The sequence below is a fragment of the Mustelus asterias genome, chromosome 7 (genome assembly GCF_964213995.1).
Source record: "Mustelus asterias chromosome 7, sMusAst1.hap1.1, whole genome shotgun sequence".
In the NCBI taxonomy this organism is placed as follows: domain Eukaryota; kingdom Metazoa; phylum Chordata; class Chondrichthyes; order Carcharhiniformes; family Triakidae; genus Mustelus; species Mustelus asterias.
This window is the reverse complement of record NC_135807.1, coordinates 94234931-94254561: the sequence shown is the minus strand read 5'-3', so window position 1 is coordinate 94254561 and position 19631 is coordinate 94234931. Positions and strand designations below refer to the sequence as shown.

The 19631-nt window shown below is 40.8% G+C and overlaps 1 protein-coding gene across 3 annotated transcripts in view; it reads right to left on the bottom strand.

Annotated features, from left to right (window-relative positions):
* Positions 1–5015: 5015 nt before the first annotated feature.
* med30 (mediator complex subunit 30) overlaps positions 5016–19631 on the bottom strand; it is a 57245-nt gene continuing 42629 nt past the window's right edge. For 2 of the 3 annotated variants that reach the window (XM_078216486.1, XM_078216487.1), the window contains 2 exons: positions 17593–17703; positions 5016–6721 (listed from right to left, as the gene is read on the bottom strand). In XM_078216486.1, coding sequence (XP_078072612.1) covers positions 6626–6721; positions 17593–17703 — 207 coding nt within the window. In that variant the 3' untranslated portion in view covers positions 5016–6625. The remainder of the gene's footprint in view (positions 6722–17592; positions 17704–19631) is intronic. The other variant, XM_078216488.1, reaches the window with a different exon arrangement.

The following is a 19631-nucleotide window of genomic DNA, read 5'->3' as shown; positions in this document are numbered from 1 at the left end:
TTTCCAGTCTATACCAGGGAAATTGAAGTCTCCCACTACAACAACCCTATTTTTCCTGCACCTATCCATTATCTCCTGACATATCCGTTCTTCCACTTCCCTTGGACTGTTGGGGGGGCCTGTAGTATACCCCCAACATAGTGACTACGCCCTTCCTGTTTGAGCTCCACCCACAGTGACTCATTACACGAGTCTTGGTCTAGATCCCTCTAATCTTCTTTTAATCACCTCCTTCAGCAAGTTCCCTTATTATAGAATCTGCCAATTCAATGTTGCCACCTTTGTTTGATGAAATTCATTAATAATAAATACAAGGTAATTCATTTCATTTTTTTATTTTAAAAGAAGTTTTCATCCAGAAGTATATTTTAAGCAAATAAACATTTTTGTGCAGTTTGCTTAAAACAAAGGCTGCAATAAAGTTTTTAAAAACCCTGATATTTCACTTACTGTTTTTAAAGTTTTGATCAGTTGACACTCCAAATCCTTCTCAGAATAAAAAAAGCAAACAGAAGTTTTCCCATCATTAGAAATTTTGGTTTCATATATAAATTTGGATGTTTCCACATCCAAGGTAAACTTTACTCTCCAGAATTTAATACTCATCTCTGACTGAAACTAGAAAATCAAACATAAATACACTTGCAGCACATACAGCATTATCCAGTAGTTACACAAGAGGTTCAATGAACATATTTGGAGATGAAGCTTCACAGACACAAAAAGGCTGGATTAAATAGCAGACTTTACACATGCACATTTAGGTTTACAAAAGGACATTACAGTGTGACACAACACTCAGCTCTATAGTTGTATTTTTGAAGCAATGAAAACACAAACAAAAACCTTAATCTTAGTTTGCCAATGTCTTTTAATGCTGACTGGAAAAGAATATTGCTGAATTTGAGAACTTTCCATGCAGCTTGTAGCAGTGTTATTTTTGTCAACCGAATTAAATGTTGAGTAATGCAATGATAAATCGTGCATATTGTGTATAATACTTCAAACTGTACTTTGCAGCGGTGAAAGAATAATGCACCTCAAATCTATTCCCATAAATGATAACTAATTTTTAAAAATGTGATCAAATATTGTTGAAAAGAAACTGAAGTAGGTCAAACTCTTTCCTTGAACTGTTGTTATTTTATTTTTTGCAATGTCTTACTGATCTTTCAACCCATGTAGGTTAAACAAAGTGTTAGAACGTGTGCGCACGCACACATTCTATCAGGACTATTCATACTCTTCAATTCAGGGCTTTGAAATTGATTATTACTGTAAAATTTCAGCTAGAAATCTTTTTGTGCAGTGCTTCCCTCCAAAAAACAATTGTTCAATGGGTACGAAAATCACAAACAGCAGTTCTTAGCAGGTCTTTTGATGAAACTGGACCATGAACTTAAAAGGCTGCATTTTACATTATTGATGTTTCAGGTAATTTGTTTTCTTCAATAAAATGTTGCTACAGGCCTCCACTCCCCACAATTAATCTTGTGCAAACATAAACTTCAAGTAAGCTGGGCAGGTGAAATCCTTTGAGACGGTGACAGCAAGGAGGGAATCAAAGAGAAGGAGCAATGAATCATACGTTATTAGCAGACGTGTGCGCACACACTAAAGCAGGGGCCACTGGCTAACAATCAGCTATGGGTTCCGGCCATATTTACCAAACCACGTTTGGAGGAGGGGGGGGGGGGGGAGGTGCAGGTCAGTTAGCTCAGTTGGCTGGTTTGTGATGCCATAAAACACCAACAGTGTGGGTTCAATTCCCGTATCGGCTGAGGTTATTAATAAAGCCTTGCCTTCTCAGTCTTGTCCTCCCCTGATGTTTGGTAATCTTCAGGTTAAATAACATTGGTCAGCTCGTCCCCTCAAAACCTGGTCATCTGGGACTCTGATGACTTTACCTTTTACCATAACCAAGTAGGTAGTAAGGCAGAACGTAGCACTGCCCTAACTGAATTTACCCATTTCAGCACAAACCATCAGGTGAACCAAGGGTACTCTTGCTCTGCATGGTTCAGCTAGCTAACATCTAGAATTCTGTGCCAAAATTGGGAGAACTATCCCACAGACTAGTCAAGCAACAATCTGAAATGGATATACTCTCAGAAACATACCTTCAACTAATGTCCCAGATTCCTCCATCATCTTCCCTGGGTATGTCCTGTTTCACTGGCACAGTGTAGACAGTCAGAAAGGAGTGGCCAATTGAATATTGATCTGAACTCCATGAAGTCTCATGGCATCAGATCAAACCTGGGCAAGGAAACCCCCTGCTGATTACTACCTACTGCTCTCCCTTAGCTGAGGAATCCCATGTTAAACACTGCTTCGGAAAAGAACTGACAGTAGCAAAATGCACTCTGGGTGGGAGACTTCAATATCAATCGCTAGAAATATTTCAGCAGCAGCACGACTGACTGAACTGGCTGAGTTCTCAGGACATGGCTGCCAGACTGGGCTTTGGCAAGTGATGAGAGTCAACATGTGGGGAAAATTCACTTGACTTCGTCCTCCCAAATTTATCTGTCGCAGATGTATCCATCCATGATAGTATTGGCAGTAGTGACAGAAGGCCTTTGTGGAGACAGAGTCCTGTCTTTACACTGAGGAGACCCTCCATCGTATTTGTGAATCTACCACGGTGCTAAAGGCGATAGGATTCAGAATAGATGTAGCATCTCAAACTGGGCACCAGGTAGCAGGTCCTAATTCCACCATTCCACATGGGACTAGCATAACCCTCAGTAACCATCATCATCAAGCCAAGGGACCAACCCTGGTTCAATGAGGAGTGTAGAAAGATATTACAAGAATAGTGTGAGGTGCACCTAAAATGATGGGGTAGTGGAAACGGATACGGGAGTGACTTTTAAGGGGTGTCTTGACAAGTATATGAATAGGATGGGAATAGAGGGATATGGTCCCCGGAAGGGTAGGGGGTTTCAGTTAAGTCAGGCAGCATGGTCGGTGCAGGCTTGGAGGGCCGAAGGGCCTGTTCCTGTGCTGTAATTTTCTTTGTTCTTTGATGTGCCAAGCTGTCAAGGGTACATGAAGAGCTACACGTGTAGCAATCAGCAGGGGGTGGGGTGAGGAGCGCAGGTCGGGTCGTCAGGGCAGGAGGGTGTATGGGGGTGGGGCGGGAGGCTGGGTTGGGAGCACGGCGGGATGGGGGCAGGTGCATGCAGTGCAGGTGAGAGGGAAGGAGGGCATCCAGGAGGTGGTGCGTTGGACCAGGGAGGAGGGGGTTTGAAGTGGAGCAGAAGGGGGGGGTAATAGGGGAGTAATAGCAGGGGGAAGGGGAGATGGTCCAGAGCGGGGTTGGTAGGATTTGGGAACGGGAGTGTTGTCAGGTGAACTCTTATGTGGGAATTTCCTGGAGGGATTCCACGGTGCATCATTGGGGTATCCAACAAATGCGACACTGACGAACTAGAAAGTTATAGGCTTAACTATCTCTCTATAACATTCAATAAGATTACCATCACTTAATTCATCACCATCACTAGGGGAATTTCACAATAACTTCATTGAAGTGTTAATGTAAGCCTTACTTGTGACTGATAAATAAACTTTACTTTACTTATCAATATCCTGGGAGTCACCATGTCAAAAACTTCAACTGAACCAATCACATAAATATCACAGCTATAAGAAGTCAGAGGTTGCACTTTCTGCTCCAAGTGATTCGCTCACCGAGCACAAAAAACTCAAACCAGTGAAGACAAAGCAATCTGCTTGATTGGTACCCATTCAACACGGACAAAGTGGAAACAGTGTGTAACAGGTAAAAGTTACACTGCAGTAGCATGCCATGGTTCTTTGACAGCATCACCCAAACCCCAACCTCAGCCTTCTCCAAGGACTGGGAATATAGGTGCACTCCCTTCCAAGTCTCCACCATCCTGACTTGGAAATGTATTACTGTTCCTTCACAGTCAAAAACCTGAAATTCTCTAACACCACCATGGGAGTACCTTCACTACACAGCCTTGCAATAGCTCTTGGTCGTGACTCACCATCACCTTCTCAAGGGCAATTAGGGATGGGCAATAAAAGATGGCCTCACCAATGATGCCTAATCCCATGGATAAATAAAAATCCAGGAACAACAACTCCTCTATTTAGGAGGTGATAACAAGACACTAAACCTGATCATATTAAAATTTTCTAAGTCAACTTGGTCTTATGAAAAGGAAATCAGATTTGACAAAAACTGAAAGGTCAACCAGAATTGAAACATTGGCTCTGTTCTCTCTCCACAGATGCTGTCAGACCTGCTGAAATTTTCCAGCATTTTCTGTTTCATTCCCAGTAATTTGCTTTCATTTATTTGATAAAACTGGTCTTTTTATAACAAGCTTTGGCGAGACCATACCTGGGAGTACTGAGTATAGTTTTGGTTTCGGTACCCAAGGAAAGAAATACTTGCTTTACAAGAATCAGGCTGTATCAAAATCCCATCACCAGATTTAAACCAAGGCATGACGGGTATCATTCTAAAGTTACTCAACACTTGCAGTAAGGCAGTGGCACAACAAGATGTAAATCAATAACAGGCAATTACACGGTGTCTAACGTTAAAGTTACAGAAAAACATCTACACAAAAATTCTTCAATCTCCATCCACTGCTGCTATAAAAAGTGGCGCAAGGGCAAAATGTTACTATACAGTAGCACAATTGCAAATTTCTGCCTTCCCTTTCTGAATCTAATCATGATCTTTACATTAACTTCTGTTGCAAACATGCACATTGTGAAGTTACTAAATGATGAATGTGCGGGAGCAAAGGTGTCAATTTGAAATCAGCAACTTCCAAGTAAGCAAATTTGAATTGACCCAAATAAAAAGCAGCGAGTAATAAAGTACCATTCTGCATTTGCAGTTGTAGTGCAGCTCTACTTATCATTTCCTTGCACTTTAAGTCACGTGCTGAGAGTGCACCAAAATAGAATAGGTCTTGTTTAACATTTTGAGCCCCAACTAAATTAAAAGACGACTATTAAATGTTACGTTTGTTTCTTTATAAAGAGAGACAAGCAGCAATGCAGCAACTTTTTGATGTCTGAACAAAAGTGATACTTTAGTGTTTGAAGAAAAAAACAATTCTTTCAGCACTGCTTATCTACATCATAAGATTAGATATCTGCAAATTAAAATTTTGCATTTAAAGTGAATGTGTAGCAAACAGTTTTGCAGAGCTTATGATAGTTTGAAAATGCTTTCAGAAGTCAAAGTTTAATATTTAAAACAAAGTGTGACAATTTACATACCGCACAGTGAACTTTTCATTAATAAGATGAAATTAATATGATGAAATATGATTAATATGATGAAATTCATTAATAAGATTGAGGTAATCCAAACTTTACCTCAATAAATGCGAGGTTTTGATCCCATCATTAGGTCCATTCAGATCATCTTCCTGCAGTAACATGGACTGTCAGCATTGGAAGCCAATCATGCCTCTTAAAAACTAAGGTCCTAGATAAAATTACAACTATCTGTATATTATAAAATATAACTGATCTCAAGGTTAAAATTTAATTTGTAGGTTCAGCGATAATCATCAATTACTTGAAGCTTATTCTTGCAGTTCATTGTGCCATCTAAACCCTGTATATTTGACTTATTGCCTTGTACCCTGCATAATGAGTCCCAGGACTCAGCTACTTTCCATGGATGTGTGAAACTGTTGTTCATAGTTGCTCACACTTTTCCAAAAGCAAAAATACCTTCTATGCATTACTTCATAAAACCAACCTTAAATTATCCAAAATATTTTTATAGTACCCTGGAACAAATCAAGTGTAAAATATGCAATTATCAAAATAAAGATTTGCAGTTTAGCATCTAGAAACACTACTTTTCCAAACATCTTTTAAAAGATTAAAATTTCTATATGAAAGGAACGAACTGGAACAATATAGTTCAATAAATCGGAACTTCTATCTGTAGGGAATGGGTTGAAACAATGCTTTACACATCAGGATTATTCTACAACTGGAGAGATGCATTGGGAAATCTATTCTTGGATTAGACTTGAATTACTCGAAATTCATTTTAAGTTTGAAATGTTGTGGGGCATGTCCAGTTTCAAAGGCAACAGCAGAGGACTTTGCAGGTTTTAAAATCTAATTGGAATACTAAGAAACAAAAAAGGCTCAGCTACATGTAACATGAATTCTCAAAAGGAAAAGCAAACACAAACCCGCTTTAGACAAAAACAAGAAAGTAAACACATTAATCCTGTGGCCCCAGCAGTCGGCTCTGCTGGATAGGAATACGGTTCAGAGATAGGGCGACCGCATATAGTCACAATTGCCCATTTAAGAATTGTACCCATTTCCATTCAGGATTAGTGTTTCTACCCTATATTGTGTCAACATGGATAATCTGGCTTTTGCTACACAAATAGATTAAATATGTTTCTAAAATTAATATACTGTATCACAAAGTGACCTTCAGCTCTGGATAAGGTTTTCTGTGCACATCGGGGCACACTTTCTTGCTCACTGACTTAAAACTGCACATCAGCCATCAACCTTGGCTAGCAAGTGCTGACTCTGATCATTGCCATGAATGGCATACATTCATTTAAAATACTAACAGATTGAACACTCAGTTTCTCATTGCTAGCATTGCATTAATGTCCCAAATCAAGTTCCGCAGTTGATCCATTATTTGCTTCAGCTGCTGATTTTTCTGTTTAAGGTTCTGTAAAGAAAGAAAATGGAAAACATTCAGGAAAACATCATCCGTCAACAACTAGGATCATGTCATTCACATTACTTTTGTCAGACTGTTTCATCGGAAAGGCTCAGTTCCCAGACACAGATTAAGTAATCTCATTTACTGCACAGCTCACCCTGAGAAGTAATCAATGGGGAATAATTTAAAACACAATAGTACTCTTGGGAAATTTTCCATTTACAACATTGCAAATCTATGTATATTTGGTGTTTGTACTGGATTGAAGGCAGCTTTTTCCTTGAAGAGTACAACAGATCTCCTTCCAGTGCTGTGTGTGAGTGCACATGTGCGTGTGTTTGGGAAGGAGTGGGGAGGGGGGGAGTAGGTAATGCCTAACAAAAATTCTGAAGCCTAAAAGGTTTGATAATGTCATTAGAGGTCTCCTATATCTGCAACATTTTTATGCCAAGCGTTGGTTTATTTAAAATAGTTTTCTAATGCTCATAAAAGAGATCACTAATACAATTCTCCAAAAAGCATAGCGCATACTATTACCTACAATTATTTACCCCTTCTCTATATTCCTATGGAGATACTCTAAATATGCATGGAATATATTCAATTTCAGTACCTTCAGCGTAATATAGTAATAATGTGCTAGAGCTGTAGTGGGATGTGCAAAGGTTCATTGAACATCTGAGATTCACCTTTATGTAATCACAACTGAGATTCACCTTTATGTAATCACCAATGAATGTAGGGCAAATAATCTGGTTGTGCTCTGCATTGTGCAAAAATACCAGGATATGTTGAGAGAAATTGATGGAATTAAGGTCAAGCTTGGGTATAATTACATATTTAAATAATTCCAACAGTTGGATCTTTTCACACTTTTACAAAGAACTGAATCCTTTCCAACTTAGTTTAGAACCTATTTTACAGAAACTCCTCAGGGCCCCATACGTCTCCAACTGCACCTGTTTGGAATTTCCATAGCACCGTGTCAGGGACAAAAGTTCTCTCTTACCATTGCAAGGTAAACAGCCAGCTGTATGCAAGGAGTCACTAAATCAGGAATTCCTGCTCCTGCATCTGGGTTGCTGTGGCCGGATATTACAATACTGGTTGATTTGTACAGATAGGTAGGGCATACCAACCTCCAGAATGAATACTGGTCCCACCAGTATTATTGAGGCTAAAAGAAGTGGCCTGATGAATCAGCCCTCTTGCCATCACTCCCCCCACCCTCCCCATCTACCGCCTCCACCCCTAGGCGGGAAAGGTCTGATGATGGCACAGCAGGTGTCTTAAATATGCCCAAAATGCTGCTTAATGTTGATTGCTCCAAGCTACCCTCCCACCAACTCTACAAATTGCAGCAAGGTTGATGCTGGAAGGCACCTTTATGAATGACCCCAGCAGAACTGTCTGAATAGGGCAACCATGGGGTTATAGTTTTTTTCTCAAATATGTCATTTCATTATACAGTTTCTGCACCAGGTTTCACTATATTAATTTTCCCCTCCCAATTTGTTACCCTCTTGAAAAAGGTAATAACTGAAGTATAACTTTTGACAGCGAATGCCAGCAAATTAATCATATGAAGGATCATCAGAGCAAGCTTGAACCTATTCTCATCCAGAGTCTGCTGACCATGAGTTGTTGGCCAATTATTTTCTATTTATCCCAGGTTTCTGAGGCAAAACCTAATGATTAAGGTTAACCTAATGTCATTCTGGTCACATAGAACATAACAGTGCAGTACAGGCCCTTCGGCCCTCGATGTTGCGCCGACCAGTGGTACCAATCTAAAGCCCCTCTAATCTACACTATTCCAATATCATCCATATGTTTATCCAATAACCATTTGAACGCTCTCAACGTTGACGAGTCCACCACTGCTGCAGGCAGGGCATTCCACGCCCTTACTACTCTCTGAGTAAAGAACCTACCTCTAACATCTGTCCTATATCTCTCACCCCTCAATTTAAAGCTATGTCCCCTCGTGCTAGCCAACACCATCTGAGGAAAAAGACTCTCACTATCCACCCTATCTAATCCTCTGATCATCTTGTATGCCTCTATTAAGTCACCTCTTAACCTTCTTCTCTCTAACGAAAACAACCTCAAGCCCCTCAGCCTTTCCTCATACGATTTTCCCACCATACCAGGCAACATCCTGGTAAATCTCCTCTGCACCCTTTCCAACACTTCCACATCTTTCCTATAATACGGCGACCAGAACTGTACGCAATACTCCAAATGCGGCCGCACCAGAGTTTTGTACAGTTGCAGCATGACCTCCTGGCTCTGAAACTCAATCCCTCTACCAATAAAAGCTAACACACCGTACGCCTTCTTAACAACCCTATCAACCTGGGTGCCAACTTTCAGGGATCTATGCACATGGACACCCAGATCCCTCTGTTCATCCACACTACCAAGTATCTTACCATTAGCCCAGTACTCTGTATTCCTGTTACTCCTTCCAAAGTGAATCACCTCACACTTTTCCGCATTAAACTCCATTTGCCACCTCTCAGCCCAGCTCTGCAGCTTATCTATGTCCCTCTGTAACCTGCCACTTCCCTCCGCACTGTCTACAACTCCACCGACTTTAGTGTCATCCGCAAATTTACTAATCCACCACCCTCTGTTTTCTTCCAGCTAGCCAATTCCTGATCCAAACCACTAAATCACCCTCAATCCCATGTGTCCGTATTTTCTGCAAAAGCTTACCATGGGGAACCTTATCAAACGCTTTGCTGAAATCCATATACACCACATCAACTGCTTTACCCTCATCCACCTCTTTGGTCACCTTCTCAAAGAACTCAATAAGGTTTGTGAGGCACGACCTACCCTTCACAAAACCGTGCTGACTATCCCTAATCAAATTATTCCTTTCTAGGTGATTATAAATCCTATCTCTTATAATCCTTTCCAATACTTTGCCCACAACAGAAGTAAGGCTCACCGGTCTATAATTACCAGGGTTGTCCCTACTCCCCTTCTTGAACAAGGGGACAACATTTGCTATCCTCCAGTCTTCTGGCACTATTCCTGTAGACAATGACGACACAAAGATCAAAGCCAAAGGCTCTGCAATCTCCTCTCTAGCCTCCCAGAGAATCCTAGGATAAATCCCATCCGGCCCAGGGGACTTATCTATTTTTACCCTTTCCAGAATTGCTAACACCTCCTCCTTATGAACATCAATCCCATCCAGTCCAACAGCCTGCATCTCAGTACTCCCCTCAACAATACTGTCCCTCTTCAGTGTGAATACCGACAAAAAATATTCATTTAGTGCCTCTCCTATCTCTTCAGACTCCACGCACAACTTCCCACTCCTGACTGGCCCTAATCTTACCCTAGTCATTCTTTTACTCCTGTCATACCTATAGAAAGCTTTAGGGTTTTCCTTGATCCTACCCTATCCAGAATCATCTTTGCAATCTTTTCCTCTACATCTCTGGAACTTTTCGGAGGTCTATAAAAAACTCCCAACAGGGTCACGGTTAGGTTACCTCAGTACAGATTAGAGATTGTATTGGAGATCTTCCAGGTTATATGGCTTACCTACTTATTTTGAGGGACCTTCAGCAAAATTGCTTAAGGTACCGAGATGAGAAACCTCTTCTCATAAAAGGGAGAACATTAAATGTTGAATGTACTGCATTTACTCATTTTGAGCGAGGAGGGTTTGGGTGAATGCGCACATGGCGTGGTATTCAACAACCAAACCCTTGAGGCAAGACAAGAGAATGGGACACAATGAACAACCTTGGTGTGCCTGGCTGGTCAGATGGCGCCAGCGTGGAGGGGAAGAAAGCGGGAAAAAGGGCTGCAGAGATTCCAATTCCACTTCTAGCTAGTGATTACAGAAGCATGAACACAGTTACCTGTTGACACTCACAATCTGGGCTCAGGTACCAAAAAGCTACTTGAGCAAGGCAAACGGTTTTTGGCACTTCTGGAACTCTACATTGCTGTGAGTTACTGTTTTAAAAGGGAGGGAAAGAAAAATCTGATGAAACATTAAATTGGTGTGATGGATGGATTATAAAAACATAAGAACTAGAAGCAGGAGTAGGTAATTTGGCCCCTCGAGCTTGCTCTGCCATTCAACAAGATCATGGCTGATCTTTTCATGGACTCAGCTCTACTTATCCACCTGTTCACCGTAACCCTTAATTTCTTTACTGTTTAAAAATCTATCTATCTTTGCCTTAAAAACATTCAATGAGATAGCCTCAACTGCTTCACTGGGCAGGGAATTCCAGAGATTCAAAACCCTTTAGGTCAAGAAGTTCCTCTTCAGCTCAGTCCTAAATCTGCTCCCCCTTATTTTGAGGCTATGCCTCCTTGTTCTGGTTTCACCCGCCAGTGGAAACAACCTCCCTGCTTCTATCTTATCTTTTCCCTTCATAATTTTATATGTTTCTATAAAATCCCCCCTTATTCTTCTAAATTCCACCGAGCATAGTCCCAGTCTACTCAGTCTCTCTTCATAAGCCAACCCTCTCAACTCCGGACTCAACCTAGTGAATCTCCTCTGCACCCCCTCCAGTGCCAGTATATCCTTTCTCAAGTAAGGAGATCAAAACTGTACACAGCTCTCCAGGTATGGCCTCACCAGCATCTTATACAGCTACAACATAATCTCGCTGTTTTTAAACTCCATCCCTCTAGCAATGAAGGACAAAATTCCATTTGCCTTCTTAATTACCTGCTGCACCTGCGAACCAACATTTTGTGATTCATGCACAAGGACACCCAGGTCCCTCTGCACTGCAGCATGTTACAATTTTTTACCATTTAAATAATAGCCCATTTTGCTGTTATTCCTACCAAAATGGATGACCTCACATTTACTAACATTATACTCCATCTACAAGACCTTTGCCCACTCACTTAAACTATCTCTAATCCCTTTGCAGATGTTCAGTGTCTTCTATACACTTTGCTCTACCACTCATCTTAGTGTCATCTGCGAACTTTGATACACTACACTTGGTCCCCAGCTCCAAATCATCTATGTAAATTGTAAACAATTGCGGTCCCAGCACCGATTCCTAAGGCACACCACTAATCACTGATTGCCAACCAGAAAACACCCATTTATCCCCACTCTTTTTTCTGTTAAGTTAACCAATCCTTTATCCATGCTAATACATTACCTGTAATGCCGTGCACCTTTATCTTATGCAGCAGCCTTTTGTGCGGCACCTTGTTGAATGCCTTCTGGAAATCCAGATACACCACATCCACACGTTCCCCGTAGCCCACCGCGCACGCAATGTCCTCAAATAATTTCACTAAATTAGTTAACATGCCTTTCATTAACCTATGCTGCGTCTTTCCAATGGGACAATTTCTATCCAGATGTCTCGCTATTTCTTTCTTCGTGATAGATTCAAGCATTTTCCCCACTACAGAAGTTAAGCTAACCGGCCTATAGTTACCCGCCATTTGTCTACCTCATTTTTTAAACGGTGGCGTCATTTGCTGTTTTCCAATCTGCTGGAACCACCCCAGAGTCCAGCGAATTTTGGTAAATTGCCACGAGTGCATTTGCTATGTCCCCCGCCATCTTTTTAGTATCCTGAGATGTAATCCATCAGGGCCAGGAGACTTGTCTACCTTTAGCCCCATTAGCCTACCTAACACTGCTTCTTTAGTGTTAACGATCGTTTCTAGGTCCTCACCTGCCATAGCTTTCTTGTCATCAGTTTTTGGCATGTTATTTGTGTCTTCCACTGTGAAGACTGACACAGAATACATGTCCAATGCCTCGGCCATTTCCTCATTTCCCATTATTAAATCCCCCTTCTCATTTTCTAAAGGACCAATGTTTACCTTAGCTACTCTTTCATTTTATATATTTGTAGAAACTTTTGCTATCTTATTTAAGTTCATGAACGATGACAACATAAATTTTCTATGGGACAATGTCATAATAAATAATAAGTGATTTCATAATAAATCATGAAGCTGACAATTTAGTTAATACCCCTACATATACATTTAGCCACTTAATTAACTGAGGCTGTCTCCCAGCTAAAGCAGTCCCCATTATGAACGTTTTACTGCTGTTGAAAATATGCAATTATACAGACATTCGTTGCCATGTGACTCATTATGAGCAATGGTAGGTCTACCTCCATTGTAAATAGCTTTGGTTGAAATATAAAGCCATAAGCGTGCAGCACAACATAGTGGCTACCTGTCACTGGATCAAACACCTAGAACTCCCTACCTAACAGCAGTGTGGGTGTACCTATAGCTGATAGACTAGAACGGTTCAACACCACCATCTCAAGGCAATTAGGGTCAGGTAACAAATATTGACTTTGCCAGCCATGTTCACACCCTATGAAAAAATAATTTAAAAAATCATCCTGATGCAAGTGCAGGTACCGAGAAACGATGAATGTATTTCATGCCTCAGTTATGATCTTTGGAATATGTCTATGATTAGCAATAATCAGACCTGTGGTTAAGACGCCTACAAGAATTGCATACAGTAATACGCACACTTATTAAAGTGTCACATTTCTCAGTTTCAAAAGGTTTGAAAGAGAAATTACACCACAATTAGTAAATAACAGGTTTTTAAACAGGAAAACCACACGTGGGGCTCTTCCAGTGCCTCATTATTTCATGTGGTGCCAAATTCCCAGGCTCAATACTTCATTTAAGTTGAGTTAGCTGTTCTCAGCCAGGCCATTGATCAGCCATCTGAATTGTCCTCAGCGCCTCCGGGCTAGCAAGAGAGAAAACTAAACAAAATGACAAGGTCAGCAGGCTTTCTATCCCTTATTGCTTTTCAGAGACTGAATTTGGTCCAGGCAAAAAGAATATCTGGAATTGCGTTAAATCATCAAATTCAGATGACGAGTTTGCGTTATTTAGTTTGCCAGAATTTTAGATTTAAATATCAATTGCCATTTATATTCAATTATTCTATTTGGAACAAAAGAAGACAACTTATATATGAAATTTAAACTCTAGTGGAGCGCCCAGCCCTTCTGTTGGGCCTTTCCCAACCCCTATTACCCCCTCTAGCATACTTCTGTCACTTGTTTAATTGTTCCCGATTACTAGTTGGTTCTCCACTTACTGCACAAAATGTTTACAACCATTTTCATTTTCCCTTTCCATTCATCTATTTTTTTCTTAATTCCTAAATTAAGTGTCCTGACTTCCACCACTACTTTCCTTAGCCAGCTGTCAGAGTGGTGCGAAAGTATCCTGGGATGACTTGTCCTCTGATTGTATCTCCCTGCAGAAAAGTATAAAGCTTTGAGCTTGACACCTCCTACAGATAGCATATCCAAGATCAGGGATTCACTGAAGCTAATTAAAGTAAGCATTTTGACAAAATGAAGGTAATAAATAGTACAGGCACTCTCACATTAATCAGGAGTTAACGGTATAAGCACGAGCATGTGCTTCTGAGAACCTGTGTCACCCAATTAAGCTGAAGCAGAATTCCTTTAAATTAATCTTTCTTTTTACAAATGTTAAAAAACACATCCAGGAAATGAAAAGGTATGCACCTTATAATAACTCACATTGATCAAAATGTCACGACATCTGTTACTTTCTTATATTTCACTCCAAAATAGAAACCAAAATTATTTCTTCAGATAGATTTGAATCTAGTCATCCATCTTACATTGATAACATTGTCAGCCATTGCGCTGTTATCATGATGTCCCTCTTTAGAGCTAAAACTATTTATTACTGGAAAGCTCCAGTCTTATGCATTGATAATGAAAGGTCCTCCTGTCAGCTACAAAACCTAAAGGCTGCAATAAATACTCTCCAGGCCTCTGGAATTATCTTATCTGGAACTCTAAGGCACCATAAATTTCTAAACATCAAAAAATCTTGCACAGGAATGTTGTTTAAACTTCCACCTTTTGTGGTATGTAACTACATTACAGTTAGAAGAGAAATGAGGTTGAATATTCCAATTGACTGACTGGTATCTGCGACCTAGCAGATTCCAAGAAGCCTGAGCAACAAAGTTTATGGAAAGCCATATAAATATTTGTTATTGCTTTTATGTAAATTGATGTTTTAGTCTGAGATTTGGGCTTTAATGCTCCCGCTAATGCAAATATCTTTTTCTTTATCTTCCAAGATCAGTGTGAAGTAAAAGAATATATTAAATTCAATTAATATTGTGCTGCTGGCCTTGGACTGGGTAGGGAGGTTTCAGAGTGGGTCGTCTGGTTAAGAGAAATTTTCAAACATCCATCAATTAATTAGTTGATTTTTTTTTAAATGTTGGAGCCTCCACGTCTATACGTTACGATGGTGCAAGGATCTATTATTAGAGTGCAACAATAAAGATGTTTCAACTGATCTTGGTAGCTCTTGGTTAAGTGTCATTAGGAGGAGGCAAGAAAGACAAAAGGAAGAAAATAATTAGCTCGGCTAAGGACCAGATTGCATTTGAAAACCAAGAACGTGAGGACAAAAACCAAGCTCAGCAATTATGGTCAAATGGGTTAATATCAATATCTGTGCCTATGTGCCATTCCTCCTCTGTGAACCAAGAACCAGAAGGCATCTACAGAACCTTTTCCTTGAGTCACTACTTTCAAGAGAGAAGGAGGCGTGCACGTTGAAAAAAAAAAAGAAATTGCTCAGTTGAAAGTTTCATAAAAAATCCTGCAGCTTTACTAAAGGTGCAGCAGCTATCAAGAAGTTACAACACTAATACAGATAAAGTTTCTGGGAGTACAAGTCAAAATATAGTTTGAAAACCTCAGCATTTTGATTGTATACATTTTGAAGACCTCAGCATTTTGAAAGCTTTTAAACATTGCCGAAAGGGCAGGGATTAATCTTTGATATTTCAGACACAGCACAAGTTATAAACATGCAGCAGTTAGACTTCGCATCCACCACTAACATTCTACAGCAGCAAGAAACAGAAAGGCAAACTGTTTCAGAATAAATATTCCTTGCATACTTCTAGTCTTTGATGGTCTGGTTTAGATTTGTGGTATACACAATATTTAAAATAAAAGCTCTACAGGCAGATTTACAAGTGTTATCAGTAAACTGATGGATCTGAATTTCGGACTGAAAAATGTATTAACTGCTTCAGTACAATTTAACATTCTGGAAATGTCTGGTCAATGCTTTGCAATTCCTGGAATGCCATTAACAGAGAATGATGGATTGCGACTGCTCAGTGACATGAACAGATGCTTAAACTTCACATGCATTTAAAACATTTTAATAGCTGAACAGACTGGACAACTTTTTAAACAAAGATCACTTTCATGTAATAAATTAGCTTCAATTTATACTTAACAATATTTATTTTTATTTTTAAAGTGAGACAATACAAATGAATACATATATGTTTCAGTAAACATCATATCTGCTACTCTCAATTATTAGGATTTTTGAAGAGCAAATTATATTTTTAATAGAAAAGATGAAATTTTATGATTTGCATTATTTGCATGATGTGCTCATCTTCTGGTCATTAGGGACAATATCTGCAAATTGAAAACCTGTGGGCTCTTAATTAGCCACAAATTTTAATCACCTACCAAGGTACCAGCTCCATTATGACAGATAATGGGGTGACTGAAATCTTGGAGTGAAAAAAGTTTTGTGTCATTTCTAGCCAGAAGATGTTGACTGACTGTCCAGATAATTTATTATCCTCAAGCCTGAATGTATGAAGAACGCCACAACAACTAAATCTTTTCCTGGAGGCTGAGAAAAAGGAGAACACTGTTTGCATTTCTCTTACATGGAAGATATGGATAAGGTCAAAATAAACAAGCTGTATAAATTAGATAAGGAGCTTGTGACTGGAGTCCACAGTTCAGAATCCACAAGCCTCAAGCACAGCTGAGATGAGAGAAAAGGCCCTGCCACAGACCAGCAGACAAGAGGACAAAATTGTTTTGGGGTTAGCTGACATATTTAAAAAGGGACTTGAGCTTTCCCCTCAGGGAGGAACTTAAAATGCGCTCAACAGTAATGGAGGTGCAAGGGGCTGAAGGCACGACAGAATTTTAAAAAGAACTAATAAAAACTGTGGGTGGAATCGATTGATGTTCTGAATGCTTTTCTCACTTTAAAGCTTCTTATGGAACTTCTCCTTGATTGTTTAAGGTTGAATGAGAATATTCTTTGATCAGAATATGCTTTCATCAAAAATAATCCAATTTTATTTTTGTTATCAATTATCTGCATGGAGGCACATAAATTGGTCACTTATGTGGCTCCACATTGTAAAAGGCATGCTCCCCGTTACTGATATCACTGGAACAGCTGGAATGGCGGGAAACCCAATTTTAAAGATCTCAGTGAGCAGAATACAAAGCACATCAAAACTTTATTCTTCCCATAAAACATCAAGTACTTTGAACCAAGGGTAATCTCCCTGGACCTAATTTCACTTTAAGCACAGTAATAAACTTTAACAGCTTCAATTAAAAGGGAGCAGATATGGCACCTTGGCGTGAATTCACTTTCTTCTGACTTCTGGAATCTAGCCCAGGCAAATGAGATGAAATTGCTCTCCTTCCACTTGCCACAATCTCAGTCAGCGACTACAGCACAGCTCATGTAGGAAATGGAAATTCCACACTGGAGCAGCAGATTGCTTTTCCAAGGCTGGTGTTGTTTAGCTCATAATTTCCAGCCTAAGATTACACAATGCAGACACCGGGTGCTCATAGTGGATAAGCTTTCTATCGCCCACAGCACAAAGCTTCACCAAACATTATGCTCCATTTTACTTGTGCATAAATGCATTCATGAACATTAAACCATGACTTAAAACAGGCAAAACTTACACAAATATATTTTAAGAAAACTGTCAAGAAAAGAAAAAACTGTTGCTGTACCTTATTTACTTCTACAATTTCCCGCCTCTCTTCATTTGCTAAGCGGAGTTGATTCGCCAAGCTACGATCTTCGTGTTTTGTACTATCATCTTCCACGTAAGGAATCAGTTGCTATGGACATATAATGATACTTTAATAAAATCTTACTCTCTCTCCTCTCCCCACCCACTCAGGAGCGGCATGCTGAATCTTTTGCTTCGTGGGTACTGTTTTTACTTGAGTTGTGTCATCAAGTGCCATCTGGAGGATTCCTAACATGCGCCTATCATTCCAGTACTGTTAATGAAGTACCATCTTTAGACTGATGCATTAAATGGGGGCCCTGTTTGCCTGTCCTAGATAACTGCAGATTAGCCCTGGTAAATATTCTCCTCAAACAACCCACCCAATAGGAATAATATTTCAAATTTCTTGCATGACCTTGGAGAAAGGAAAATGGTCTGATCCTTAGGTAATTTGCTAATATTTGTAAGCCAGTGTCATGAGACAAAATATTTCAGTGCCGAGCCTCAGCCGACCAGCAAATCTCCACTGCTGCTCACTCAGAAAAAATTCTTGTTCTTTAAAAAGACAGGTTTTATGTTAATATTTACCTATTTTGAGATACCATTAAAACAGACCGAGTGAAACTCTGCAGTTAAGGTTTCTTTTAAAAATGTACTTTAGACTCCAGCAGAATTAGAGCAATACTTATTCAGATTTCTGCAGCATTGTTGAGTTGAGACTTTCATTGCTTTTGAATCTAATTTAAAAGTAAGTCAGGATTCTTCCAAAAAGATTTGATGTTCCCAACATGCGGGAAAATGCGAGTAAATCACACTGTTTTTTTCAGTGTGAGTTCCAGAATGAATCTTCGACACTGTGCATCACTCGTGATTCACTCTGGAAATCTGGGGGGCAGGGCCTATTCCCGTTGGGAGAGGCTGGCAGCAGAGTGCTGAGTGGGCCACTGCAAAGGCGCCAATCTATCTGCGTGGAGATCAGCGCATGCGCACTGGTCCCCCCATTGCCAGCCTCCGGATTGCTAGTACAGCAACCCTGCATTGCTGGCTTGCAGAGGCCCCACCCTCTGATCACTGGCCTCCCGGACGTTTCTGGCTAGCTCCGATGTCGCTCCTGCACTACCCCCCCCCCCCCACTCCACCCTGCCAGCCCAGACCTCCCCGATTTCCAGTGCGGAGCTGACTACGTGAAAAAAAAACTTAGTTCCGGAAACAAGCGGTGGCCATGACATCCACCGGGAAGCCAGCAAAACGGTCCCCCCGAGGTCTCCGAGCCCGCTGCGCTACTTGAGCAGCAGAGTGGGCTGGGAGAATCGCCCTCCTCTAATCTGTGCTGCAGTGGCTTGTCAAAGAGGCCAAAGTGTACACCAACCACCAACCAGATGATTCTAGTTTAATCTGGCTTGTGATGCAGGCCAAAATACTCCAATGGACAAAAAAGAGAGAATTGTTGTTCTTAATCGATAATGATTTTAGTGTAGAATGCTTTTTTGAAAGACAGGAATTTCCAGACAGTATCCTTTTAAAAAGAGAGGCTTAGTTCCAAAGCTTTTTACTTTAATTTGCGTCTTGCTAAAGGTGCCAATCCAGTTCTCTGCACTTCGGGGGGGGGGGGGGGTTGATTCACTCAGCCCGCTGCGCTGCTCAAGTTGCGCAGCGGGCCAGGAGACATCAGCGGAGGCCGTTTCGCGGGCTTCCTGCTGGGCACCACGGCCGCCACAAGTCTCCTAGGCAAAGATTTCCAGTGTAATCAGCTCCACGCCGATTACCATGTGGAAATCGGGATTTACATCTGATTAGTGGGCCCGGGACTGAAGTCTCCTGGCCTGCTAGCGTCTCCTAATTCCACCCACCCCCGCCCCCCACTTCCACCCACCCCCGCCCCCCACAACATACCAGCCAGCAGAGTTTACTCCTGCTCCCCACCAACGGGGAACAGGCAGCTGACCCTGCTGGAAGGAAGAGAGGCCAATAAGGTCCCCCCCCCCCCCCCAAGGAGGTCGGAGGTAACGGGAGGTTTTCCCTGGGCAATGCTAG